Source organism: Rhinatrema bivittatum, chromosome 7 (assembly GCF_901001135.1).
Source record: "Rhinatrema bivittatum chromosome 7, aRhiBiv1.1, whole genome shotgun sequence".
Taxonomy (NCBI): Eukaryota; Metazoa; Chordata; class Amphibia; order Gymnophiona; family Rhinatrematidae; genus Rhinatrema; species Rhinatrema bivittatum.
The window spans coordinates 240,900,556-240,928,055 of record NC_042621.1 but is presented as its reverse complement, the minus strand read 5'-3'; the positions used below and the strand labels follow the sequence as shown (position 1 = coordinate 240,928,055).

The following is a 27,500-nucleotide window of genomic DNA, read 5'->3' as shown; positions in this document are numbered from 1 at the left end:
TTTAAATGTAGTCAAGGATAGTTTTAAAAATGGTTGAAAAAAAATGAGTTAACATCTCTTGATCCCAAAGCGTACTTCAAAAACTGACATGTTGAAGCTGAATTTATACAATGACATTTGAAAAAGCATGAGTAAAGAAGGGATAAACATTTTCTTTAAAACAGGGCTTAACCTTCAACAGTGCAGAGGCAGCACTCATAACAGCTGCTATATTGTTCACATTTTTATGAAAGCAAAAATATATGGAGTTCATTTTCAGCCATTGACGGATAAACTTATCTGGTTAATTTTGGCGAGATATTCAGTGGTGCAGCCACACCAATGAATATAACTGACTATCTTAAAGATAGCATGATAACATTTTCCAGCTAACTTTGGGACTACTCTACAATATGGCCAAAGTTAGATGAATAAATTATCTGGCTAACTCTGAATAACTCAACTCCCTATACATATCCTGAACACTCCTGGAATTCCCCTATGTTTATTTGATGAATCACATTACATAATTCATATCAATGTGAAATTTTAGCTAGTAAATGAGTCATTCAACTAAACTTTAGCTGGATAAGTGGCTGAAATATTCAAAGTCAGCATTTACCTGGATCACTCACAAGTTATCAGGCTAAATATCACTGAATATGGAATCCATTTATTTTGGGTTAAGGAGGGGTGCATTTGAAACCAGCTGAGGGCACAGCCAGAGTGCTGGGTCAATAATAAAAGGCAAATATCTGTTTATTAAGGCCTCTGCCTAAGAACATAAGAAATGCCATGCTGGGTCAGATCAAGGTTAATCAATCCCAGCATCCTGTCTCTGACAGTGGCCAATCCAGGTCACAAGTACCCAGCAAGTCTCAAAAAGAAGATCTGTTTCTGTAACCCACTCACATGGCTAGCAATGGCTTTCTTTAGACTACTTAGCTAATAATGTTTTATGGACTTTTCCTATTAAAAAAATTAATAAAAACGTATCCCTCTCTCTTATATGAACTGATGTCATACAATGTTCTACCTTATAAATATGATCATCATAAAATAAAAGGAGACTGCACATAAATTATGTGTGTGATGTTATTCAATACATCTTATTATTACCTTGGTCAAAATGTCCTGATATTCCATTATATATATATATATTTTTTTTTTTGAAGCATTTTATAATTGCAGGTAAAAATCAGCAAATGACATCTGTGAGAATAAGTTTATACTCTTGAGGCAATGGCCCAACACAGATTCAGTGTTTTGAATACAACTTTTCATTGCTTGTCCCAAACATTTTATAAAAAAAAAAACTTCATTAATTGTAACAACAAACATTGTATTTCCCTACTTGCAAAGTGCTCATTGTATATGAGAGAGAAAGAGAGACTATCTATCAAGGTGTTGAAGTAGTTAGCTATTTATGCTACTATAGGAGGCCCACTAATAACTCGAGGTGAGGTTTAGGTAGCAGTGTAGGGGTTAGGGGCCACTTTTACATGCAGAATGAGACGTACGAACGGAACAGTGCCCTCTTGTGAAAATTTGATGTCCTTTGGAGTGAAGAAACACACAATGATGAGATTTGTACAATGTTCTCTCAACCTTGCTTGATGTTACCTAGGTAGAGAGTCCATCAGCTAGGTTGAGAAAACATTATACAAATGTTATCGTTGTGTGAGTTTCCTCACTCCGAAGGTCATCAAATCTTCACAAGCGTGTACTGTTCTGTTTGTACGTCTCACTCTGCATGTAAAGGTGATCCCTAATCCCTACACTACTACCTAAACCTCACCTCGAGTTACTAGGTTGGCCTCCTATAGTAGCATAAATCGCTAACTATTAGAAGGGCCTTGTAGTTAGTCTGCACTTTGCAGGTAGGAAAATGCAATTATGTAGGTATTACTACAATGTGTGAAAAACTAACACACTTTGCAGTAATACCTATGTAAAGTGCTAACATTGCTATAATTAGTAGAGATGTGTCGTTTTTAGCTTTCGGGTTGGGCGCTTCCTGGAAATCTTCGTTTTCCAATGGGTCATTTTTATTTTTTTCGGCGAAACAAACCAGAAAATAAAAACCCACCCCAACCCTTCAAATTTACTTAATTACAACCCTCCCCACCATCCCAATCCCCCCCCCCCAAGACTTACTAAAAGCCCTGGTGGTCCAGCGGGGTCCTGGGAGCGATCTCTCCTTCTCAGGCCGTTGGGTGCCACTAATCAAAATGGCGCCGGGGCCCTTTGCCCTTATCATGTGACAGGGCCTACCGGTGCCATTGATCGTCCCCTGTCACTTGGAAGGAACAATGGATGGCCCACACCATTTTCTAAGATAGTGCCGGCCATCCATTGCTCCTACCATGTGACAGGGGCCAACCAATGGCACCGGTAGCCCCTGTCACATGGTAAGGGCAAAGGGCCACCGGTGCCATTTTGATTCCTGGCAGGCCCAATGGCCCGAGAGCGGAAGATCGCTCCTGGGACCCCCGCTGGACCACCAGGGCTTTCAGTAAATCTTGGGGGGAATCGGGATGGTGTGTGTGTGTGTGTGTGTGGGGGGGGGGGGTTGTAATTAAGTAAATTTGAAGGGTTGGGTTGGGTTTGTTTTTTTTTTTTTTTAAATAAATGTGTCCCTCCCCCCTGCAACTGTTCCGGCAAACATTTTTCAAGCATCGCCGACAAATCTGGATCGCGAATAGTCTCCGGTAAGCCGATGAGACGTATGTTAGAGCAGCGGGACCGGTTCTCCAGGTCCTTGACACGCCGCAATTGCTGCACCATCGAGGCCTGGAGAGTCGCGATATCCCGCCACGGCGCCATGAGGTCGACTTGTACCTCTGACACCCAGTTTTCTACCTCAGCAAACCTGGTCTCATTGCCGCTGAGGGTATGAGTTAGTTCTGTAAGCTTTTTGGCTATTGCCTTTAATTCTGGGCCAATCACTGCTGCCACTGCCGTTTTTATGTGTTCCAGATCAGGTCCAGCAGAGGCCATCCCCGCCGGCAGAGCACTAGGAGAAGATGGAGGATCCTGGCCTCGGGTTTTGTCGTGCTCCTTCTCCTTGTCTTTCCGGATCATGCGCTCACCATGGCTAGACTGTCAGGGACCCTGATGTTGTGGCAAAAACGCTGCAAGTAATCAAATTATAAAATAGGCTATAATGTGCGGAGGATGGGGCTGGATGTCAGGGTCAGACACAGAGCTAGGACACCTACATCTGCCTCCCTTGCCGGCTCACGTAATCTCCTCTCCAATTTGTTTTAAATGTGCTACTTGCTCACTTCATGAAGTGCCCCCAGTCTTTCTATTATCTGAGAGAGTAAATAACGATTATCAACCCATTCAAGTCCTTTCATGATATTGTAGACCTCTATCAGAGCCACCCTCAGCTTTCTCTTCTCCAAACTGTACACTACTAACCTCTTTAGCCATTCCTCATAGAGAAACCGTTCCATGCCCTTTACCATTTCAGTCACACTTCTCTGTATTTTCTCTGGAGCAACAATATCTTTTTTGAGATTCAGTGACCAGAATTACACACAGTATTCAAGGTGTGTTCTCACCATAGTGGGAATACAGAGGTATTATGACATCCACCATTTTATTTGCCATTCCCTTCCTAATAATTCCTAACATTCTGTTTGTTTTTTTGACCACCACAGCGCACTGAGCCAATAATATCAATGCATTATCCACTATGATGCCTAGCTCTCTATCTTGGGTGGTAGCTCCTAATTTGGAACCTAACATTGTGTAACTACAGCAAGGGATATTTTTCCCTACATGCATCACCTTGCAATTGTCTACATTAAATTTCATCTGTCATTTGGATGCACTGTCTCACAAAGTCCTCCTGCAATTTATCACAATCTGCTTGTGATTTAACTACTCTGAATAATTTTGTGTCATCTGCCAATTTGATCACCTCACTTGTCATACCCCTTTCCAGATCATTTATAAATATATTAAAAAGCACTCGCCCAAGTACAGATCCCTGAGGCTCTCTGTGAAAACAGACCATTTAATCCTACTTTCTGTTTCCTTTCTTTTAACCAGTTTGCATTCCACAAAAGGACATCTCCTGCTATCTCATGACTTTTTAGTTTTCCTAGAAGCCTCTCATGATGGACTTTGTCAAACGCCTTCTGAAAATCCAAATACACATCTATCAGTTCACCTGTATCCACATGCTTATTCACCTCTTCAAGAAATGAAGATTTGTGAGGCAAGATTTCCCTTGGGTAAATCCATGCTGGCTGTGTCCCATTAAATCATGTCTATCTATATGTTCTGTGATTTTATTCTTTATAACAGTTTCCACGATTTTTCCCAGAACTGAAGTCAGGCTCACCAATCTATAGTTTCCCAGATCACCTCTGAAGCCCTTTTTATATATATCAGGGTTATATTGCCCACCTTCCAGTCTTCAGGTACAATGGTTGATTTTAATGATAGGTTACAAATTACTTGTAAAGGTCTGAACTTTCATTTTTTAGTTCTTTTATAACCCTGGAATTTATACCTTCCAGACCAGGTGATTTGCTACTCTTCCAGTTTGTCAATCTGGCCTACAACATCTTCTAGGGTTACTGTGATTTGGGTCAGTTCATCTGAATCGTTACCTTTGAAACAGACTCCAGAATGGGCATTTCCCCAACATCCTCCTCAACAAACACCGAAGCAAAGAATTAATTTAGTCTTTCTGTGATGGCCTTATCATTCTTAAGTGCCCCTTTAACTTCTTGATCATCTAATGGTCCAACTGACTCTCTTGCAGGTTTCCTTCTTCAGATACATTTTTAAAAGTTTTTACTATGAGTTTTTGCCTCTATGGCCAACTTCTTTTCAAATTCTCTTTTAGCCCATATTTTTTAAGTTTTACATTTAACTTGCCAAGTTTTTGCTTTTTCTTATTTTCTTCAGATTGATCCTTCTTCCAGTTTTTGAAGGAAGATCTATTAGCTAACATAGCCTCTTTCACCTTAACTTTTAACCATACAGGCAATCATTTGGCTTTCCTTCCACTTTTCTTAATGCATGGAATATATCTGGACTGCACTTCTAAGACGGCATTTTTTGACAATCTCCACACCTGGTGTGCACTCTTAATCTTTGTAGCTGGTTCTTTCATTTTTTTTCTAACTATTTTTCTCATTTTATCAAAGTTTCCCTTTTTAAAGTTTAGTGCTAGAGCTTTTGATTTACATATTGTCCCCCTTTCAGTCATTAATTTAAATTTGATCATGTTATGATCACTACTACCAAGCAGCTCCACCACCTTTACCTTTCTCACCAAATCCTGCTCTCCACTAAGAATTAGATTTGAAATAGCTTCCTTTCTCTTTAGTTCATGAACCAACTATTCTGTAAAGCTATCATTTATTCCATCCAGGAATTTTATCTCTCTAGCATGTCCTGATGTTACATTTACCCAGTCAATATTGGGGTAATTGATTATTTGATATGCTGGGGAAGGGGGGAGGCAAGGGCCAGGATTCCCAGTGTTATGGCAGATAGAATGTTAGTAATAATATTTGTAGGAAGTTGGTAGCCCAGCTATGACCCTAGGAATCCTACCCCCTGTCTTCATTGCTCTCCATATCTGCCCCCTGAGTGAATAGGTGAATGGCAAGGTAGTGTGTCTGTGTGTAGCAAATTGTGTTCCTTCCTGCTTCCCTTTCTACTCCTGAGGGAATTCTGCAATACTACGGAGCAGAGAATTTGCGCAGAATTCCCCTCCTGCACAAAATTTCCATTTTCTGCACAGAATTTGGAGCAGACACCATCCTGCTGCAGTGAAGATGCAGCAGATCCCAGAGTGTCGCGAGAGGAGCCCTTTACATCTCATGGTGAAGAAAGAGCAGGCCCAGTATGCCGAGTCGTGACAAAGGAGAAGGCCACGTCATGCCACGCCGCAGCGAAGAGGGAGAAGGCCCCTGCGTGCCACATCGCTAAGAAGTTGGAGAAAGCCCCGGCATGTTGCAAGCAGAGCCCATCTTGCTCACAGTGAAGGTGGAGGCGAAAATCCAGTGTGCCATGAGAGGAGCAGACTAGGTGAGAGTGAGTCTGTGTATAGAGGCTGTTAGTGTGAGAGACTGTGGGCCTGTGTGTACAGATGTGTGTATGTGTGTGTTTATGTGAGTGTGTGTGCCAGAAAGAGGGAGTCTTTATTAAGGAATGTGTATATGTGTGAGAGATTGGGAGCTGGTATACATGAAAAAGGGAGTGTATGTATGTGAGGGCATAAGGGTGCTTGTTTGTGAGAGAAGGAGTCTGTGTGAAGGGGTGTGTGTGTATGTGTGTTTGAGAGAGAAAGGGAGCCTGTGTGAAGGGATATGTGTGTGTGTGTGTATGTGTGTGTGTGAGAGAGAGAGAGGGAGCCTGTGTGTAGGTGTGTGTGTGTGTATGTGTGTGTGTATGTGAGAGGGAGGGAGCTAATGTGCAGGGATGAGTGAGGGAGAGATAGGTACCATGTGTGAGGGTGTATCCATGAGAGAGAGGAAGCTGTGTGAGGGTGTGTGTTTGCAAGTGAGAGAGAGGGAGCTTGTTAGGGGGTATGTATGTGCACGAGAGAGGGAGCCTTGTGTGTGTGAGAGGGACAGAGGGAGCCTGAGAGGGCAGCACCGAGAGAGAGGTCAAACTCTGGGAGTGGAGATAGAGTGTAAGGGGTTGAGCCTAGTGGGGAAGGAGACAAATAGTGGAGGATGGAGGAGTTGGAGGGTCTGAGTATCAAAGTGAAAGGAGACTGGCCAGGGGAGCAGGGGAGTAGGGAGAGAGGGTGGAAGGGACATTCTTACAATGTACTTCTATGGAAATTCTGCTCAAAATATTTAATATTCTACATATTTAAGTAATAACTTTTTCTGTATTACATTTTAAATTAATTACTTAAAGATTGTCATGTATATTGTGTTATTTTGACCAATATGAAGAATGCATAATTTTGAAGAATTTTCAATTTTTGTACTCAGATTTTTAAAATTTTGTGTGCCGAATTTTCAATTTTTTTGCACAGAATTTCCCCAGGGTTACTTTCTTTCCTTCCATCCTCTATCTTTTTTTCTATCACTCCCTTTTCTTCCCTCCTCTCCTCTTCCCTTCTCTGTTACACCCATTTCCCTTACCTTTCATTTACACCCACACCTCCCACCTCCTATATCTTCCTCTTCTGCTGGAGGAGGTTGGGAATCCTAATTTGCTGTGCCAGTCTTTGTCTTCTGCCAATGGGCCAGAAAAAAAAAAAGGTAAATCTTGCTTCAGACCAATCCATCTGAGGCAGGAAATCTTTGGAAGGCTGGAAAAACTAACTTCTATGGCTGGATGCAGCCAAAGGGCATATTTGGAGATACCTGTTGTGGACATTACACTAAAATTCTCAGTTCAGTGTGCAATAAGAACATGTCATACTGAGTCAGACCAATCGTCCATCAAGCCCAGCATCCTGTTTCCAACAGTGGCCAATCCAGGCCATAAGAACCTGGCAAGTACCCAAAACTAAGTCTATTCCATGTTACCGTTGCTAGTAATAGCAGGTAATGGACTTCTCCTCCCAAGAACTTATCCAATCCTTTTTTAAACCCAGCCACACTAACTGCACTAACCACATCCTCTGGCAACAAATTTCAGAGGTTAATTGTGCGTTGAGTGAAAAAGAACTTTCTCCGATTAGTTTTAAATGTGCCACATGCTAACTTCATGGAGTGCCCCCTAGTCTTTCTATTATCCAAAAGAGTAAATAACTGATTCACATCTACCTGTTCTAGACCTTTCATGATTTTAAACACCTCTATCATATCCCCCCTCAGCCGTCTCTTCTCCAAGCTGAAAAGTCTGAACCTCTTTAGTCTTTCCTCATAGGGGAGCTGTTCTATTCCCTTTATCATTTTGGTCGCCCTTCTCTGTAACTTCTCCATTGCAACTATAACTTTTTTGAGATGTGGCGACCAGAATTGTACACAGTATTCAAGGTTCGGTCTCACCATGGAGCAATATGGAGGCATTATGACATTTTTCATTTTATTTACCATTCCCTTTCTAATAATTCCCAAAATTCTGTTTGCTTTCTTCACTGCTGCAGCACACTGAGCTGATGATTTCAATGTGTTATCCACTATGCAGCCTAGATCTCTTTCTTGGGTGGTAGCTCCTAATATGGAACATATGGAACCTAACACTGTGTAACTATAGCATGGGTTATTTTTCCCTATATGCATCACCTTGCACTTATCCACATTAAATTTCATCTGCCATTTGGATGCCCAATTTTCCAGTCTCACAAGGTCTTTTTGCAATTTATTACAATCTGCTTGTGTTTTAACTACTCTGAACAATTTTGTATCATCTGCAAATTTGATTACCTCATTCATTGTATTTCTTTTCAGATGATTTATAAATATATTGAAAAGTGCGGGTCCCAATACAGATCCCTGAGGCACTCCACTGCCCACTCCCTTCCTCTGAAAAAATTGTCCATTTAATCCTACTCTCTGTTTCCTGTCTTTTAGCTAGTTTAAAATCGACGAAAGGACATCGCCACCTATCCCATGACTTTTTACTTTTCCTAGAAGCCTCTCATGAGGAACTTTGTCAAACGCCTTCTGAAAATCCAAATACACTACATCTACCGGTTCACCTTTATCTAAATGTTTATTAACTCCTTCAAAAAAGCAAAGCAGATTTGTGAGGCAAGACCTGCCTTGGTTAAAGTCATGCTGACTTTGTTCCATTAAACCATATCTTTCTATATGTTCTGTGATTTTGATATTTAGAACACTTTCCACTATTTTTCCTGGCACTGACGTCAGGCTAACTGGTGTGTAGTTTCCCGGATTGCCCCTGGAGCCATTTTTAAATATTGGGGTTACATTAGCCACCCTTCAGTCTTCATGTACAATGGATGATTTTAATGATAGGTTACAAATGTTTACTAATAGGTCTGAGATTTCATTTTTGAGTTCCTTCACAACCCTGAGGTGTATACCATCCAGTCCAGGTGATTTACTACTCTTCAGTTTGTCAATCAGGCCTACCACATCTTCTAGGTTTTGGGGATTCAGTCAAAATGACTACATCCTTTTGCAGTCAGGAATTCATTACCTCTTCCCCCCCTATCACGGGGCTGGTTTCTAGATAAGAATGTACATCTCACTGTGACCATACCAAAACTAACCTCTTCTTTTGGTCTTCCTTATATCTAGGTGGACTGACTGCTGTGGCCCCCGGGGACAACTCTAACCTTGTTCTGTGAACTGCCTGCTGCCCAACTCCAAGGCATATCTAACTCTGTTCCTCTCTGCATTCTCCCCTAGGAGATGTCAGAGGATATTTACTCTAACCTGGCTTATGATCATAGTGGCAACCCCAAGGCCTGCTGTGAAGGCTTGCTACAACAGAGCCTATCAGCAGACCAGGACAGTCATCGAGAGAACCTTTGGCCTGCTCAAAACATGTTTCTGCCGTCTGGACAGATTTGGTGAATACCTCCTGTTCCTTGGGAAAAGTGGGAGCATATCTGGGAGCTGGTGGTGATTCTGTATGGCTAGAGGTGGTGGTGATCCCATAAGAGGAGGTGGTGGTGGAATGATGGATGCATGTGGAGGAGCAGACATAAGTGCAGGTGGAGCTGCAGTCTGGGGAGGAGCCATCGAGCCTGGTGGTGCAGCAAGTGCTGGTGGTAGCTGCATCTAGTAGGGAAACTGGTAGAAGCTGTGACTAGAAGGGGACTTCTCTACAGTATCTGCTGCACACTACAGCATGGGCATCAGTGACATCCCGAATACCCTGCATCTCCTCTCTCACCATATACTGGAGGCCCTGCAACTCATTCCTGACAACATTTTGCAGGCAATGCAGAGTTTATAAAATACTGCATAGTTCTGCTATGAAAGTACCCACATATATTTCAGTATACGCAAATATTTGCAATATAATGAAACACTTTTTACCTATTTTATAAGCATACACTGGAAAAAAGTATATGTGCACGATACACATGGAGGCAAGTATTTCATAAAGTATTTGCATATACCGTTTTTTAAATACTTGTGCCTGTATTGGAATCACCAGTTCGCAGATGCCTACACCAAATCAATCAGTCTAATTCCAGATCACCTAGACCTTCTAGCACTTCACCAGTTCACTCAGGACTCCGTCTCAAAAATTGAAGACAATAGAGAAGTCCATTTTCACTTGCGCTAATCAATTAGCAGGGGGTAAAACTGTACGATAATTTATACATTTTCGGGCGGATTTTAAAAGCCCTGCTCGCGTAAATCCGGGCGGATTTACGCGAGCCATGGTCCCTGTAGCTAATGTAGTGTGCATCTTCTCAGCTCAGTTACGTCACTTGACCTCGATTAATGCTGTTTTAATTAAGAAATTATTTAAAAGAAAAACTGTTAAAACTATATCTTAATTTAAATTGATAAATGTTATGTTGGAGGCTTCTGGAATACTTTCTTAGGTGTTCATTATAATATATGTAATAATGATGAGCAAAAAGGAAACAACTAGTAGTTTTATTTTGGCAGAATGGTCTCCTCCAACTCTTGGGTTTCTTATCCAGTTAGAATTTACCCTAAACCTGCTCTCTGTGACTATAAGGGCAGGAGGTGTGAAGAGAGTAATGAGCCTTAATTTGAAAGCATTGAGACATTTCTCCTCTTAATCTAGGACACATCTCATCTAGCACAGCCAAAGGATCATGAGTCATGATTCTCTTCAAGATATAATGCAAATACATACCTCAGCTAGTAAATGTTACTTTAGACTATTTCTGAAGTTCCCACATCTATATGCTCCTGGCTAGTGCATGGGATTATAACTGAAATCTGCACAGAATGGTTCAGAGGATACATTACATCCTTCAAAAATGTATGAAAGCCATAATGTAGTCATTCTACACAGTAATGTACAGATACTTCAAGAGACAAGAAATGAAAAAAGTCACTTCACTTAAAATATTTATTAATAAAAAAGTTAAAATATCTGTTTATACAAATTTGATGAGAAAAATCTCATGCAAACTGTCAGCATACAATAAAAATAACTTAAATATTGAGGACATGATTTTACAAAATAATTTTTTTACTGTTATGGACATGTTGCTGTCATTTTTGCCATTTTTGTGCTTAAAACACTTAGCACAGTCTTCAGAAACTCTAATAATTTCTAATTTTTTCTCTAGAACATATGCTGATATTTTTACACTTGCACTGTGAATTTAATAATTAGTACATTATTGTTACTATTTAGAAAACTAGACAGAGATATGGATAGTGACAAAGTAATGAACTTTTCAACAACACTTTACTTCTGACAAGTTTATGTTAATATGCAAAATTACAAAAAAATAAGCTTAAGATAATCCCTTTAAATGTTTGAAATATCTTGAGATAGTTGTAGATGGCATCTGTTTCTGCTTAATTATAAATCTGCACTGGATTTATAATTTGTGTATATTACAAGTAATTTGAATAATTAAAACAATTAAGGGATTGACATATCATGGCAATTAGAAATGCATTAAACTTTGAATGTTGTACAAAAGAGAGCTTCAATATGAAACAGATTAATCCTCTGAGAACTGAAAATGTCCTACACATTTCTGTAGAGAAACCCTTACTTAACTTGTGTTTACTGAATCACAAGAAAAGCTTGTATCCTATCATGCCTGGTATTTTACTTGTCTGATCACTAGCCAGAAAACAAATTTTTTTCAAAAAGTCTTATTTTATTTTCTATGGCAGTCACAGTATTGATTTTTTATTGTTATTGCAGATTTCAGTTTGTTTGATCTTTTTATCTCATCTTCCGCAGCCTCATTCTATTCTCTTTGTCTCTTTTTTTAAGTAAATGGATGAAGTGGTTAAAAAAACGCTCCTGATCTTTCTTCTTCTGAACAAGTCGGAATCGTTGATCTCGCCCATATTTCTCTGCAAATTCCTTGAATGTAGTCCTATGCAAAAATAAAAAATATATATATATAATAAATTCAGCCCTTCATAGAAAGCTTTATATAGTGAATCATCTAAAATATTCTATACTTTACTGTATATATCTAATCATCTAATGTATCTTTATTTTACTTGCACATCTCTAGGCTTTGTTATTTTCATTTTCTATTTTCTTATAATAAATACAGAAAGGGATAAGATTTTCTTTTGCACAAATATTTGTCTAGAAGGTCAATAAGCGTAAGAAAATAATAAATAAAAACTAATAAAACATTTTTGCTTGGTACTCAAGTGTTATTTCTCCAATTCATGGTAAATATGGAACTTCTTGATTTACACTATTTATGGCTATATATGTTGTATCCTTTATATTTACTTGTTAATTTATAGGTTGATATTTAATATTAGGGATGTAAACCCATTTGAAAAACCCTTGCAAAATTATTTCCAGAGAGAAGCTAGATGTTGGCAAAATCTGCAGTGGATTCACAGAAATCCAGATCAATCTTTGCAAAACCTGATTTTGACTTCTGTGGATCTGTTTCAAATTTCCTTGGATTTTACTGGGATCTGTGGGGGAAAATTTTAAGGATTTTTAGTAAATCCATAAGTAACCCATAGGTACTTATTGAACTGTTCTGCTTTAATACTTCTATGTGGGGTTGCTAATACTTTGGTTTTGTCTGAGCATGCACCAAATATTTTTTTTTTTTGTGTAACTCTTTGGAGAGCTCAGGGACTGCAAGATATTCTCTCTCCAGCATGCAGTCTTAGAGCAACCAGCTCCTTATAGAGCAATTCTAAGCTCCAAGGAAGACTATGCAAATTTATAGGGTCATTTATCAAAAAGCGCTAAGGCGTTTTCACATGTGTTAAGGGCTTATCGCATGCGAAAAGCGCCATTAACGCATGCGAAAACGCCTTTAACGCATTTGAAAATGCCTTTAACGCATGCAATAGCACTATATCGTATGGTGTGATGCAAATCCGAAAAAGAGGAGGAGTTAGGGGTGGGAGTGGGCTGGGTTAACCATTTTGCAAAGCCCTATCGCACAGCTTTAACACTGATTTTAGCTACACCTTTTTCAATAGCGTTGTCCATCAAGCTAGGTTGAGAACATTCACAAATATCATCTTTGAGTGAGTTTCCTCACTCCTAGGGTCATCAAATCTTCACAAGAGAGCACTGTTCTGTTCGTATGTCTCACTTTGAATGTCAAAGAGTCTCCTAACCCCTACACTAATACCTAAACCTCACCTCGAGTTACTAGGTGGGCTTCCTATAGAGATATAAATACCTATCTAGTGTGAAGGTATTATGGCTAGGCTCTCTCTTGCTCTCTCTCTCTCTCTCTCTCACATTGTAAACATAGTCCCCCCCAAGTGGTTGTATGTAGGAAATACCACATTATCTTAAAGTGCCAAAAAGTTATCACAATTTGTGATAACTTGGGTATTAGGTATTAGCGCAAATTGCGATAAACTGCCTATTACCATAAAACATGCCCCTTTTTCTATGGTAGGAGATGTTTAGTGCATTTTGATAAATCCAGGCCTTAATTTGATTCTTTTTCATTGAGGTTTGGATCAAACCATTTTTCTTTAGTATCAAGGAGTTGCATTTGTCCACTTTTATTGTATCTTGGGATGGCTGAGCAGTTGCCTGTTTCAGATTACGAAGGCACCAGGGATTTGTTTTCCACTTTGTGGTGCACCATTGGTTCAGGATATGATTGAATTGTAACATCTGCCTCCTTGCTGGAGTGATTTCAAGTATCATGTTAAATGTGTGTAAGCAAATAAACAAAATGGTTGGACTCAGTGTTCCATTTAGACTGCACACAGGCATGGAGTGTGGTAAAGCTGGTGAGGAAGGAATACCCTACCGCCTCAGAGAGACTACAAGCTCTAAAGAAGTTAGGGTAGTGCTGGTTGCAAAATTGGCAGTCCAAACAATGGACTTTGAATTTGAAATCATATTCTGGACTGATTTGCACATTAGTGACTTTTGGTGCAAATGTGGGAAATTGAAATTTAAGATGGCCACAGGGTCTGTTGTCATCATATGTAAAATAAGAAGACGGTTTACAGTTTGTGTAAGTTAGAAAAACTCTCTAGAACTGTTGCATCTCTGTGTGTGGAGAGTGATTCATCATGTGGCACCTATTTCTGTGGGCAGTGGAGTGCCTCAGGGATCTGTACTGGGACCCTTACTTTTCAATATATTTATAAATGATCTGGAAAGAAATACGACGAGTGAGGTAATCAAATTTGCAGATGATACAAAATTGTTCAGAGTAGTTAAATCACAAGCAGATTGTGATAAATTGCAGGAAGACCTTGTGAGGCTGAAAAATTGGGCATCTAAATGGCAGATGAAATTTAATGTGGACAAGTGCAAGGTGATGCATATAGGGAAAAATAACCCATGCTATAGTTACACAATGTTAGGTTCCATATTAGGTGCTATTACCCAAGGTGTCATAGTGGATAACACATTGAAATCATCGGTTCAGTGTTCTGCGGCAGTCAAAAAAGCAAACAGAATGTTGGGAATTATTAGAAAGGGAATGGTGATTAAAACGGAAAATGTCATAATGCTTCTGTATCGCTCCATGGTGAGACCGGACCTTGAATACTGTGTACAATTCTGGTCGCCGCATCTCAAAAAAGATATAATTGTGATGGAGAAGGTGCAGAGAAGGGCGACCAAAATGATAAGGGGAATGGAACAGCTCCCCTATGAGGAAAGACTAAAGAGGTTAGAACTTTTCAGCTTGGAGAAGAGACGGCTGAGGGGGGACATGATAGAGGTGTTTAAAATCATGAGAAGCCTAGAACGCGTAGATGTGAATCGGTTTTTTACTCTTTCAGATAATAGAAAGACTAGGGGGCACTTTCTCCGATTAAAACTAATCGGAGAAAGTTCTTTTTCACTCAACGCACAATTAAACTCTGGAATTTGTTGCCAGAGGATGTGGTTAGTGCAGTTAGTATAGCTGTGTTTAAAAAAGGATTGGATAAGTTCTTGGACGAGAAGTCCGTTACCTGCTATTAAGTTGACTTAGACAATAACCATTGCTATTACTAGCAATGGTAACATGGAATAGACTTAGTTTTTGGGTACTTGCCAGGTTCTTATGGCCTGGATTGGCCACTGTTGGAAACAGGATGCTGGGCTTGATGGACCCTTGGTCTGACCCAGTATGGCATGTTCTTATGTTCTTAATGCATGGTAGGGTGTTGCACTGTAGGGTGTTGACCATGCAATGAGAAGTGTGATGCAGTGTGGAACCTGGTAAGCAGAGCATGCTGGAAAAGCTATAAGAATGATGGAAAAGAGAGAACAATGGCATACTACTTCCATAGAAAACTTCTGAGAGTTTGGAACAAGGTCAAGTCATGGCGTGACTGGAGTGTCAATTCTGCAGGGTGACTAATACACCAGTCACACTGGACATCACATGCTATGAGTGCGGTACTTCATAATTTCAACCTATGGCTACCCAGCAGATATGAGACATCTCAGCGGATTGGAAGATTCATGAGATGAGCCGATAATAGCATAATCAATTTTCCAGTGTCATCCATGATGTCTGAATTGCAGCAGTACCTGCAATGGAAGGAGGCAAGAAAGAAGATAGAGGCTAAAGTTGGGGAGTTTGGAGGGACTGTTAGTGATGTTTAATGAAGGAAGAATGACTGAGAAACATCTAGAGGAGGAAGATATGGAATCACATATTGCTGCAGCAAGTTTGGACATGCTAATCTCTTGGAAGCGAAAAAATTAACCAAACCGGTAGCACAGGAAGTACTGAGTGTGTTTCATCAGGTTTTTAGGAGGCCTTGATTTGGGTAGAGGGTAGGGATGTGCATTCATTTGAAACAAATGGGTAAAACATGATGAATGAGTCTATTTTTGTATCCTTCACAGACCCTCTACCTGCCCCCAAAACAAATGAATAGGTCCCATGAATGAGACAAAAAAATTGTTTTGTCTATTTGTTCATGCTTCCCTTTTAAGTTTACGGCCCATTCAATTGTATGTTTATATTATGCATGTTTTATTGTACATTGCTTAGCATGGTAGTTCTAATATAGGTGGTATATAACAAATCTAAACATAAATAAAACTGCTAAGCAAAAAAAAACCAACTGATAATTATAGCAACCAATTTGCGCTTCTGTTACCTCACAGCCTTGTCAGAGTTGAGGCAGACAAGTTGACAAGGAAACCATACAGACAACAAACTGCAATGAACCATCTTTTTAACTAGTCTAGAGCTGTTATTTATTTATTTATTTATTTATTTATTTATTTATTTATTTAGACATTTTGGGCTGGATTTTCAAAAGGTTACTCGCGCCGGGCCTATTTTCAAAAGGGGTAAGAGGCAGGGTCAGACGCTACCGGCACAGCGGCCATTTGCCGCTGTGGCGGGGATTGCGCGCCAGCAGTTATTTTAGCCCCAGAGCTGAAGTAAGTTTTACAACAAGAAAAAAAATAGAAAAAGGTAGGAGGGAAAGGGCAGCGGAGGTAGGGGAAGGGAAGGGAAGGTGGGGTGGGGGTAGGGAGGGAACGGGGGAAGGCAGCCTGGCTCGGTGCACGCAAGGTGCACAATTGTGCACCCCCTTGAGCACACCCATCCCAATTTTATAACATGCGCACACCTGCGTGCGCATGTTATAAAGTCGGGTGTACATGTGTGCGCGCCGGGTAGCACGCGAACATGTATGCCCACATGTACCTCTTAAAATCTACTCCTTTATATACTGTTGTTCCATGTATAGGTCATAATGGTTTACAAAATGACATTCATAATTATAACTCAACAAACAAACCCCTAGATTCATCAAAATGCTATAATTTTTGCATGGATAATGCCCATGATAAGGAAAAGGGGCAGGGCTATGATAATATTAGAATTACCACATGCTATCTTGGCATAGTAGTTTATTACAATGTGTGTTAAAGTTTTTGCATGCTGCTACTTGGGAGGGAGAGAGAGAAGGAGAGAAAGAGAGAGACACTCTGTATAAGGTTTGCATATTAGTGAACTATTTACTGTATTTTTCGCTTCATAAGACGCACTTTTTTTCCCCGAAAAGTGGGGAGAAAATGTATGTGCATCTTATGGAGTGAATATAAAAAAAAAAACTAAAAATCTAACAAACCCCTCCCACCCTCCTGACTCCCCCAAGACCTGCCAACTTAATTTACTACAACCCCCACCCTCCTGACCCACACAAGACCTGCCAAAAGTCCCTGGTGGTCCAGTGGGGGTCCAGGAGCTGTCCAGGAGCGATCTCCTGGGCTTGGGCCATCGGCTGCCAGTAATCAAAATGGCGCCGATGGCCCTTTGCCCTTACTATGTCACTGGGGCCGACCAATGGCAGCGGTAGTCCCTGTGACATAGTAAGGGCAAAGGGCCGTTGGCTGCCAGTAATCAAAATGGCGCCGACGGCCCTTTGCCCTTACTATGTCACTGGGGCCGACCAATGGCAGCGGTAGCCCCTGTGACATAGTAAGGACAAAGGGCCCTCGGTGCCATTTTGATTACTGGCAGCCGACGGCCCTTTGCCCTTACGATATCACAGGGGCTACCGCTGCCATTGGTCGGCCCCAGTGACATAGTAAGGGCAAAGGGCCATCGGCGCCATTTTGATTACTGGCAGCCAGCGGCCCAAGCCCAGGAGATCGCTCCTGGACCTCTCCTGGACCCCCGCTGGACCACCAGGGACTTTTCGCAGGTCTTGGGGGGGTCAGGAGGGTGGGGGGTTGTAGTAAATTAATTTGGCAGGTCTTGAAGGGGGGTCAGGAGGGTGGGGGGTTGTTAATTAATTTAAAGGGTTGGGATGGGGTTTTTATTTGGGGGGGGGTCCCAGAGAAAGAAAAGTTTTCTGATCTGGGGAGTGGACCGAAATGGCCCTCCCCAGACCTGAAAACAAAATGGGGAGAAAAAAAAAAGTTATGCAAGCCCCTAATTTGCTCCATAAGACGCACAGATGCCCAGGGACGGAGCCAGTTTAGCACAAATTTTTTTTTTTTTAATTTTCCCCCTCTGAATCCTAGGTGCGTCTTATGGTCAGGTGCGTCTTATGGAGTGAAAAATACGGTATATCACTATAGAAGGGCCAGCTAGTAACTCGAGGTGAGGTTTGGGTGGTGTCTAGAGTTTTGGGGCCAGTTTTACATGTTCAGTGAGACATATGAACAGCACAGTAGACCTCGGTGAAGATTTGATGTGATTTGGAGTGTGCAAAGTCACACAAAGATGAGATTTCTACAATGTTTACTCACCCTAGCTTGATGGACTCTCTACCAAGGTACTATCAAGCTAGGGTGAGAGAACACTGAAGTAATCTAATCTTAGTCTGACTTTCCTCACTCCAAATCCTGTCAGATCTTCACCGAGGGTCTACTGTGCTGTTCGTACGTCTTATTCTGCATGTAAAACTGGCCCCAAAATCCAAGACCATCACCAAAACCTCACCTCAAGTTACTAGCTGGCCCTCCTACAGTGATATAAATTGCTGCCTAATATGAAAGCCTTATAAAGAGGTTTGTTCTCTCTCTCTCTCTCTCTCTCTCTCTTAAAATGCCTGTCTGGGCACTTCACAAGTAGCAAAGTACAAGTATTGCAGCATGCAAAATCTTTAACACATGTTGCAATAAACTACCTATGCAAAACACTAAGATGGTACGGTAATTCTAAATTTATCATAGCCACACCCCTTTTCCTTATCATGGGCATTATCCATGCAATAATTATTGCATTTTTATTAATTTAGGGGAGAATATGCAATATTATCACGAATTGCGTTTTGGCCATTTCAGACATATCGCACAGATTAACACTAGGAAAAAAGGTGTAGTTATTTCCAGCATTAAAAGAATGCATTATGCTATCGCATGGTGGGATAATGCCCCTCATTTTGATTGATCCCGCCCAAACCCCTCCCCAATCCTGCCCCTTTGAATAAATTTGAAAAATTTGCATTCGCACTGTGTGCTGCGATAAATATCACATGCATTATGACGTTATTGCAGGCATTAACACCATAACGCATTTTTATGAATGGCCCTAAAAGATTGGTTACAGAGGAGGGGTATTCATAGTCAGGTATTGATGTCTATCAAGAGAAATTATCTAGTACATATTAAAACTGATCTAGTACATAAGCCAAATAGTATGGATAATTAAAATAAAATGATAGTTTTCACATCTTAATCAGTGAGTTGTTTTGAGAGTCTTGCATTCTCTCATTTGATTTATTCTTCATGATTCGATTATTATTTTTGTCCTACTTGCTTTTGTAGTTCTATATATTCTGATGTTTTAAATTGTTATATATATTTTTGAAAAGCCATGTTTTTAGTTCACATTTAAATCTCTTTCTATCTGGTAAAATATGTAACGTCTCAGGTAGTTAATTCCAGAGCGTTGGACCCATTATTGAAAGCACTCAATCTCTTATTTGAGTCAGATGTGTGAATAGACAAAAGTCCTTTATTTTGAAATCTTAGTGTTCATTGAGGATTGTAAGGTTCTAGTGTCACTCCTAATAAGCCAGTGTTATTGGAGTAAATTATGTTGAATATTATCGTTAATACTTTATAGTAAATTCTGGATTGAATTGGTAACCAATGTAGTGATATCAGTGAGGGAGTAATGTGATCATATTTCCTAAATCCTAATAATAGTCTTGCTGCAGCATTTTGTAATAGTTGTAGTGGTTTTAAGTGAATTGCTGGAAGACCTAGTAGTAAGGAGTAAGGTTTGAGAAGATTAGAGCTTGCAATACAGTACAGAAGTCTGCAAAAGTTAATAATGGTTTCAACTGATGTAGTATATACAACTTGGTGTAACCTGTCTTAATTAATTTACTGATGTGCATTTTCATTGTGAGGTTCTCATTCAGCTGTACACTTAAATCCCGTACTTTATTTGAGGGATTAATTTGAAAATTACCCAGGTCAAGGGCAGGTGGTTTAACTGTTGATGAGTTTCTACTCAGCCAAATGATTTCAAACTTTTTAGGGTTTAATGTCAGTTTAAGCTGCAATAGTACATGTTGTTTTGCTTTTATATAGGTCAAGAGTATCGAAGCTGTGTTTTTGAATGATCTGAAGAATTGGATGTAAAACTGTAAGTCGTCAGCACACAAGAAGTTAGTTAGCAATTTACACAGTGGGAACATGTAAGTATTGAATAGAGTTGCTGAAAGGGCTGAGCTTTGAGGGACCCCTGTATCACATTGGAAAGGATCAGATATATGGTTGCCTAGTTTGACTTGGAATTTTCTGTTAGATAGAAATTAAGTGAACCATCTGAGAACCATGCCGTCAATCCCTATGTTTCTCATCTGATGGTATAACAGGTTATGATCCACAGTGTCAAAGGCAGCTGTTAAGTCAATTAGCTCAAGGCAATAAGATTCATTAGTGTCAAGCCCTCGTAAAACAAAGTCTGTTAATGAGAGGAATAATGTCTCAGTTGAGTGATGTTTCCTTAACCCAAATTGATTTGGGTAGAGAATATTTTGATCTTCCAGGTGATTTACAAGTTAGGATAACACTGCTTTCACAAAATGTTTTGTGAGAAACAGCAAGTTGGGAATTGGACAATAGTTGTCCCAATCATCAGTTCTTCCAGTCTTATTTTTTAGGATTGGCATTATCATTATTTGTTTTAGTCCATGTGGTATAATTCCTTCTGATAGTGATTGCTTAATTAAGGTTGTGATTGTTGGAGTCATAAATGTTGTATCAAGGAACTGGCTGGTGTTGGGTCATGTGGGTGAGTAGCAGGTTTAATTTTAGCAGTGATGTGACTGATTTCTAGTTTCGATTCTCTGTCAAATGTTAACTATGTTATTTGAGTTTTCAGGTGTTTTTGTTGAAGAACTGATAATGAATTGTTTTTTCATCTTATTGGTTTTGTAATGTGAATCAAGTGACACTGACATACCCTCACTGCACTCTGAGCATGCACAAGAAGCTTTGTATTTCTTCTTCAGCATGTGGTAGTAAACAATAAGCCAGATTTTAAAAAGGTTATGTGCACCAGGCCTATTTTATAAAGGCCCGGCGATGCGTGTAAAGCCCCAGGACATGTGTAAGTCCTGGGGCTTTACTAAAGGGGCGGTCCAGGGGTGGGGTGGGGGCAGGGCGGTCCGGGGGCAAGGCGGGGGCAGGGCCAGAGGCCTGCAACACAGTGGCCATTGCAGACATCTTAAAAAATGGTGCAGGCCATCCATTGCTCCTACCATGTGACAGGAGCCGAGTAATGGCACCAATAGCCCCATCACATGGTAAGGGCAAAGGGCCATCAACGCCATTTTGATTACTGGCAGCCGACAGCCAAAGAGGGGGAGATCACTCCCGGGACTCCGCTGGACCACCAGGGACTTTCGGGGAAGGGGGGGGGGGGGGGTCGGGCAAGTCTGGATTTTTTTGTTTTTTTAATGTACCCTTTCTCCCCCCTAAAATAATGATAAGAAAACCACTTGAAATTTCGTGGGTTTTCTTATCGTTTCATTGGGCCCCCGAACCGCAACGAAATAGGAAATATCGTCTCTATTTCCTATTTCGTTGCAAACGAATGCACATCCCTATTAAACATAACTACTATTAAATAATGGCAGTGGAGGGCCACAAACAAGCCTAGCTTTGAGGGTAAGCAAGCTATTCAAATTAGTCTTATTCTATGACCACCTACTTACAAATACATCTAGTGAGGGTCAATTATCAATACCTCGTGCAGATTCAGAATATGTACTTTATAACTAATTTTTAAAGATAAATTACCTGGGTAGTTTCTTGAGAAGGACAATTTTCAGCCATAAGAACATAAGGCATGCCATGCTTGGTCAGAACAAATCCCACTGAGCCCAGCATCTTGTCTTCAACAGTAGTCTATCCAGGTTGCAGATACCCAGCAGATCCTCAATAGTTGATCTATTTCTTCTATCTCAATCCCAAGGATAAGTGCTGGCTTATTAGCCTAGTAAGTCTGTATTTACCTGGTAAAATGGCTTTGAAAATTGCCCTTCTGAAGAATATTCAGTGTACATATTTTGAAAACTAGGTCTATTTTTGGCTCTCATCAACTTTGGTTTGACTTAATTTGGCAATTTTGATATGATAATCCATGATCTAAAATAGATTAACATAAATGCTTTTTTTTTCCAGGAGTGTTCTCTGATATTTTGGTGCTAGGAATAATATAAATGAATACTTAATAATGTGATCTAGGCTCATGGGGTAAAATGAAGGTTCATAAAATTTAAATGGGTAGAGTGTATCTCAAACTATATTTTTATATCCACATGTCTTTCAATGGTTGGCATTCTGTAGAAAATTAGACATCATTAAACTCCAGATGTTTGAAATATATGATTATTTAAAGAAATGTCTTAATTTTGCCTGAAAACCACAGGTGTTAAATTGTAACCATGCATTTGATCATAAATTCAGTTATTAATAGTTTCACAAAAAATTAAATCTACCACTTGAAAACTGCACAGAATCTTTGTTTATCACAAAGTGAGAAGAGACCCCCTAAATTAATAATCTACAATAGAATGCAGGTTCTTGACTCAGTAGTTATTCATTAAGTTACAGGAAGGTTGGACTGTTGCTGAACATGTTGCTAGGAATATTGTTTTATAAAGGCAACTCAGAACAGCATTAATCACTTTAGTTAATGAAAACTATTATTTTCCTTTGTATAAGCTTTCACTGAATATAAATTGCATTTTTTATCTTCAGACACTTATTTAGCATATTCATGATTAACACCATGCAAATCATGTATCATCTTATATCACCTGAGGCCATTGATCATTAAGAATAGCTTTTGAGACATAAAAAATATAAAAATGTAATTTAATAGTGTTGCAGCTCCCGGCCGTGGCATTCCCCGGCTGGTCCCCCCTACCTGCTCCTCAGCCTGTCTCCACTGCAGCCTGGCACGGCACGACCTGCTCTGCGGCAGGCCGAACACAGCCTACAGCATGGCCATGAACGCTGTCCTCCTCCGTCCGGTGGGGGCTCTCCGTAGGTGCACGCGCGGGGAAGTCCCCACCCTTTAAAGGGGCTGCGGCGGGAAAACTCAGCCCAGCCCTGGAAGATGACATCACAAGGGAGGGGTATTTAAACCCCACAGCAGCCTGCAGTCCTTTGCCTTTGCAACAGGTCGTCTCCTCGGAGTGCTAGTTGCTGTTCCTGACGTCTTTGTTCCTGTTCCTGCCTTGATCCTGTTCCTGGTTCCATTCCTGCTTCTCCAGTCCTTGTGTTCCTGATTCCGATCCCGGCATTCCAGTTCCTGCCTTCCTGTCCGTGCCTTCATTCCACTCTCCGGCCTTCTCCTTGATCCTCAGTTCCTGTGACCCCATCCTTAGCTTGATCTCCTGGTTTGACCTCGGCTTGTCTTCTCGTCTCTGCTTGCTGCTGCTTGTCTCGAACCTTAGCCTGGTACTTCACTCATGCCTATCTGCTGCCTGCCCGGATCTTCAGCTTGGACTCCGTTCCACTCTTTCACTGCCAGCCCAGACCCGGACCTCCAACCCTGTCTTCAGCCTCAGCTTCATTTTCTTCCTCTAGGCACCCGCACCTAAGTCCCACCAGCCCTGGCACCCAAGGACCCAACCTGCGGGGAATGAGGGCTGGTATAGGTGAAGGTCCAGCCGGGTTGTCCTCACCAGCTCCACCTTCCGGAAACAAGACCCATTGAGGGCAATCCCTCAGTGGTCTCCACCACTTGCTCCAGACCAAGGGTCCACAACCATAACAGTTTGCAAAGGCCATGGACCCGGTGGGCTTGTCCGGTCTACAGGTCATTCTGGGATTCTCCCAATGCTTGCAGCAGCAGCAGCAATGCCTTGAAGTCTTGTCTGCTACGGTTGAGTGCTTAGCTAATCGTCTGGAGCCTGCTTCCAGACCCAGGGCAGCTGCCCCTCCTCCAGTGATTCCCTCTTCACCGTCTCCATTGCTACATTTGCCTGCTCCACCTCATTACGCCGGGGATCCGAAGCAATGCCGAGGGTTTTTGAACCACTGTTTCATGACATTCCCTCTCCAACCCACGCAGTTCCTAACTGACCAGGTCAAAACCACATGCATCCTGTCCCTGCTGGATGGCAAGGCCCTGGCCTGGGCCTCTCCGCTGTGGGAACGCGGGGATATGGTGCTTGGAGACCTGTCCCGGTTCGTTCAAACTTTTTGCCAGGTGTTTGATGATCCTGGTCATCAGTCCACTGCCGCCTCGGAACTGCTTCATCTCCGCCAGGGTTCTCGCACGCTGGCCGAATTTGCTGTGGAATTCCGCACCCTGGTCTCCGAGCTAGGTTGGCGGGAAGACAGCCTGCGCAGCATCTTTCTCGAGGGGCTGTCCTCATGCATAAAGGATGAACTGGAGGCGCTAATCGACCTGGCAGGTCGGATTGACCGGCGACTTCAGCAGTGCATGAAAGAACTAAAACCGGCATGCCGAACAGTGCCATTGGCACCGACCTTCTCTCATCCCTTGGTCTCCCCAGCTGCCCCTGAGACTCTGCTGGAACGTGGGGAGGAACCCATGCTGCTGGGCCGAAGCCATTTAACCACGGAGGAGAAACAACACCGCAAATCCCTCGGACTTTGCCTATACTGCGGCTACAAGGATCACCTGTTGGCCCAATGCCTGGAGCGTCCGGGAAACTCTCGGGCCTAGGTGTCACTGGGGAGCTGAGCCTAGGCTGCATCAATCCTGCTCCTCAATGCACAGTTCCTGTCACGCTCCAGTTTCCTGGAGGATCCTTTACGACCCTAGCCTTCATTGACTCCGGGTCCAGAGGAAACTTAATTCTGGCCAAACTGGTACACCAACTGCAACTCCCCGTGCTTCGTCGCACCCCGCCACTACTGGTCTCATCTATCCAGGGTGATCCGCTTCCTGGCCAAGTCACTCTCTGCACTGCTCCAGTGACCCTCCATTCTGGAGTTCTCCACAAGGAGGAAATATCCTTCTTCATCCTAGAAAAGGCCATTCACCCAGTGGTGCTGGGTCTTCCTTGGTTGCAGAAACACTTGCCTACCATCGACTGGAAGACACTCCAAATTGCTGCTTGGGGTCCAACTGCTTTGCTACCTGCCTACACCAGATGCCCCAACCTCAGCTATTACTTGCAGCTACTGCCCTTCCTCTACCTCCACAGTACGCTGACTTCTCCAACGTATTCTCCAAAGAGGAGGCAGAGACTCTTCCGGAGCATCGCCCCTTTGATTGCACCATTGATCTCATGCCCAACACAGTTCCGCCCCATGGATGGGTGTACCCGCTATCTCTGTCCGAGACTCAAGCAATGTCTCAATACATTAAAGAGACTCTTGACAGGCGGTTTATTCATCCTTCTAAGTGTCCAGCCGGTGCAGGATTCTTTTTTGTAGCCAAGAAGGATGGCTTGTTAAGACCCTGCATTGACTACCACGGACTCAATGCTATCACTCGCAGGGACCGCTATCCACTCCCACCTATTCCAGAACTCTTGGACCATCTCCAAGGAACCAGAGTTTTTACGAAATTGGACCTTCGTGGGGCCTACAATCTGGTTTGAATAAAGCCCGGGGTGAGTGGAAGACTGCCTTCAATATGCGCAATGGTCATTACAAGTACTTAGTAATGCCGTTTGGACTATGTAACACGCCAGTGATTTTTCAAAACCTTATGAACGAAGTCTTTAGGGATATGCTTCATAATGGAGTAATCGTCTACCTTGATGACGTTCTGATCTACTCTAAAGATCTTACTACGCACCGTACCAACGTCCGTCAGGTTCTATAACACCTAAGAGAACATCGCCTGTTCGCGAAATTAGAGAAATGTCTTTTCGAACAGGAGTCCTTGCCCTTCTTGGCCTTTATCGTTTCCACCTCCTGCTTCCAAATGGACCCGGACAAGCTAACCAGCATCCGGGAGTGGCTGCAACCGGTGGGACTTTATTCATTGCAGTGATTCCTTGGCTTCGCCAACTTTTACAGGAACTTCATCCCACGGTATTCCCATATTGTTGCACCACTCACAGCCCTAACAAGGAAGGGTTCTGACACCAAGCATTGGGCCACTGAGGCTGTCCAAGCCTTTGAAGAATTAAAGAGGTCTTTCTTGCAAGAGTCCTGTCTCCACCACCTAGATCCGGCTTACCCGTTCATCGTGGAGGTTGATGCCTCCTACATAGCCATAGGGGAGGTCCTTAGTCAGCACTCCAGCCAAGGGGCTTTACTCCCCTGTTGCTTCTTCTCCCGCAAAGTTTGTCCCACAGAAAAAAACTACAGAATTGGAGACAAGGAGCTGTTGGCCATAAAGATGGCCTTTGAAGAATGGAGACAATGGTTGGAGGGGGCGCAACACCCCATCACGGTCTACACTAACCACAAAAATTTAGAATACCTCAGCAAAGCACAGCGTCTGAACTCACACCAGGCCCACTGGTCCCTTTTCTTCAGCCGTTTCAACTTTGTACTATGCTATCGTCCCGCAATAAAAAATGCCCAAGCAGATGCCCTGTCTAGACTTCATGAGGCTGAAGACACACCAGACCTACCCAGGGCCGGTGCAAGGGGATTGGGCACCCTAGGCACCTTCAGCCTTGCGCCGCCTCGACTCCTCCTCCCCTCCCTAAAAGAAAACTTTAAAAATACCTGGTGGTCCAGGTGGGTGCCTGGGAGCAATCTGCTGCTCCCGGGGCCTCAGCTGCCACTAACCAAAATGGCGCCGGTGGCCTTTAACCCCTACCATGTGACAGGGGCTACCGGTGCCATTGGTTGGCCCCTGTCACATGGTAGGGGCCTCCATTGACCACAAGGGGGGCATCGAGAGGGTTGCACGGTGAGGCGGGGGCTGGCAGAATTTTGAAAGGGCACTTTTTTCCCTTTCAAAATTTTGCCACCTGCCACGGCGCCCCCTAAATCGCGTTACCCTAGGCACAGGCCTAGCTCGCTTAGTGGTTCCTCTGGCCCTGGACCTACCTCGTTATATTCTGGACCCTGCCAAGGTCCTACTAGCCGTCATGGATATGGTACCTCCAGGGAAGATGGTGGTCCCACTCCGCCTTCGAACCGAGGTTCTATCTTGGGCTCATGATTCCCTCACCGCTGGACACCCAGGCAGAGCACGAACCTTGGATTTGTTGTCCCGTTATTATTGGTGGCCTCGTATGACTCAGGATGTTCGTGCCTATGTCAGTTCCTGTCTGACATGCACCCAACAAAAGCCACTGTCTGGCCGGCCGTGGGGACTCCTACAGCCTCTCCCAGCTCCACGGGTACCATGGACCCACATCTCCACGGACTTCATGGTAGACCTGCCCATCTCTTCCAGCAACACGTTGATATGGGTAGTAGTCAACAGGTTCTCCAAGATGGCGTACTTTATACCTCTACCCAAGCTGCCGTCGGCCCCTGAGTTGGCACGGTTGTTTACCCTGCATATCTTTCAAATACAAGGCCTCCCCTGGCACATTGAATCTGATCGTGGTCCCTAATTCATGCAAAACATTCGGGGTGCAGTTGTATTTCAC

At 42.4% G+C, this 27,500-nt stretch overlaps 1 protein-coding gene and 1 long non-coding RNA gene across 2 annotated transcripts in view; one reads left to right on the top strand and one right to left on the bottom strand.

Annotated features, from left to right (window-relative positions):
- Positions 1-11,947, top strand: part of LOC115095812 — a 389,662-nt gene extending 377,715 nt beyond the window's left edge. Inside the window, exons 4-5 of the long non-coding RNA XR_003857883.1 lie at positions 9,183-9,457; positions 11,836-11,947. This is a non-coding gene — a long non-coding RNA (uncharacterized LOC115095812). The remainder of the gene's footprint in view (positions 1-9,182; positions 9,458-11,835) is intronic.
- The window catches only part of LOC115095811 (transcription elongation regulator 1-like protein), a 112,707-nt gene continuing 96,227 nt past the window's right edge, over positions 11,021-27,500 (bottom strand). The window contains exon 5 of the mRNA XM_029609993.1: positions 11,021-11,941. Within this exon, the coding sequence (XP_029465853.1) occupies positions 11,785-11,941 (157 nt within the window). The 3' untranslated portion in view covers positions 11,021-11,784. The remainder of the gene's footprint in view (positions 11,942-27,500) is intronic.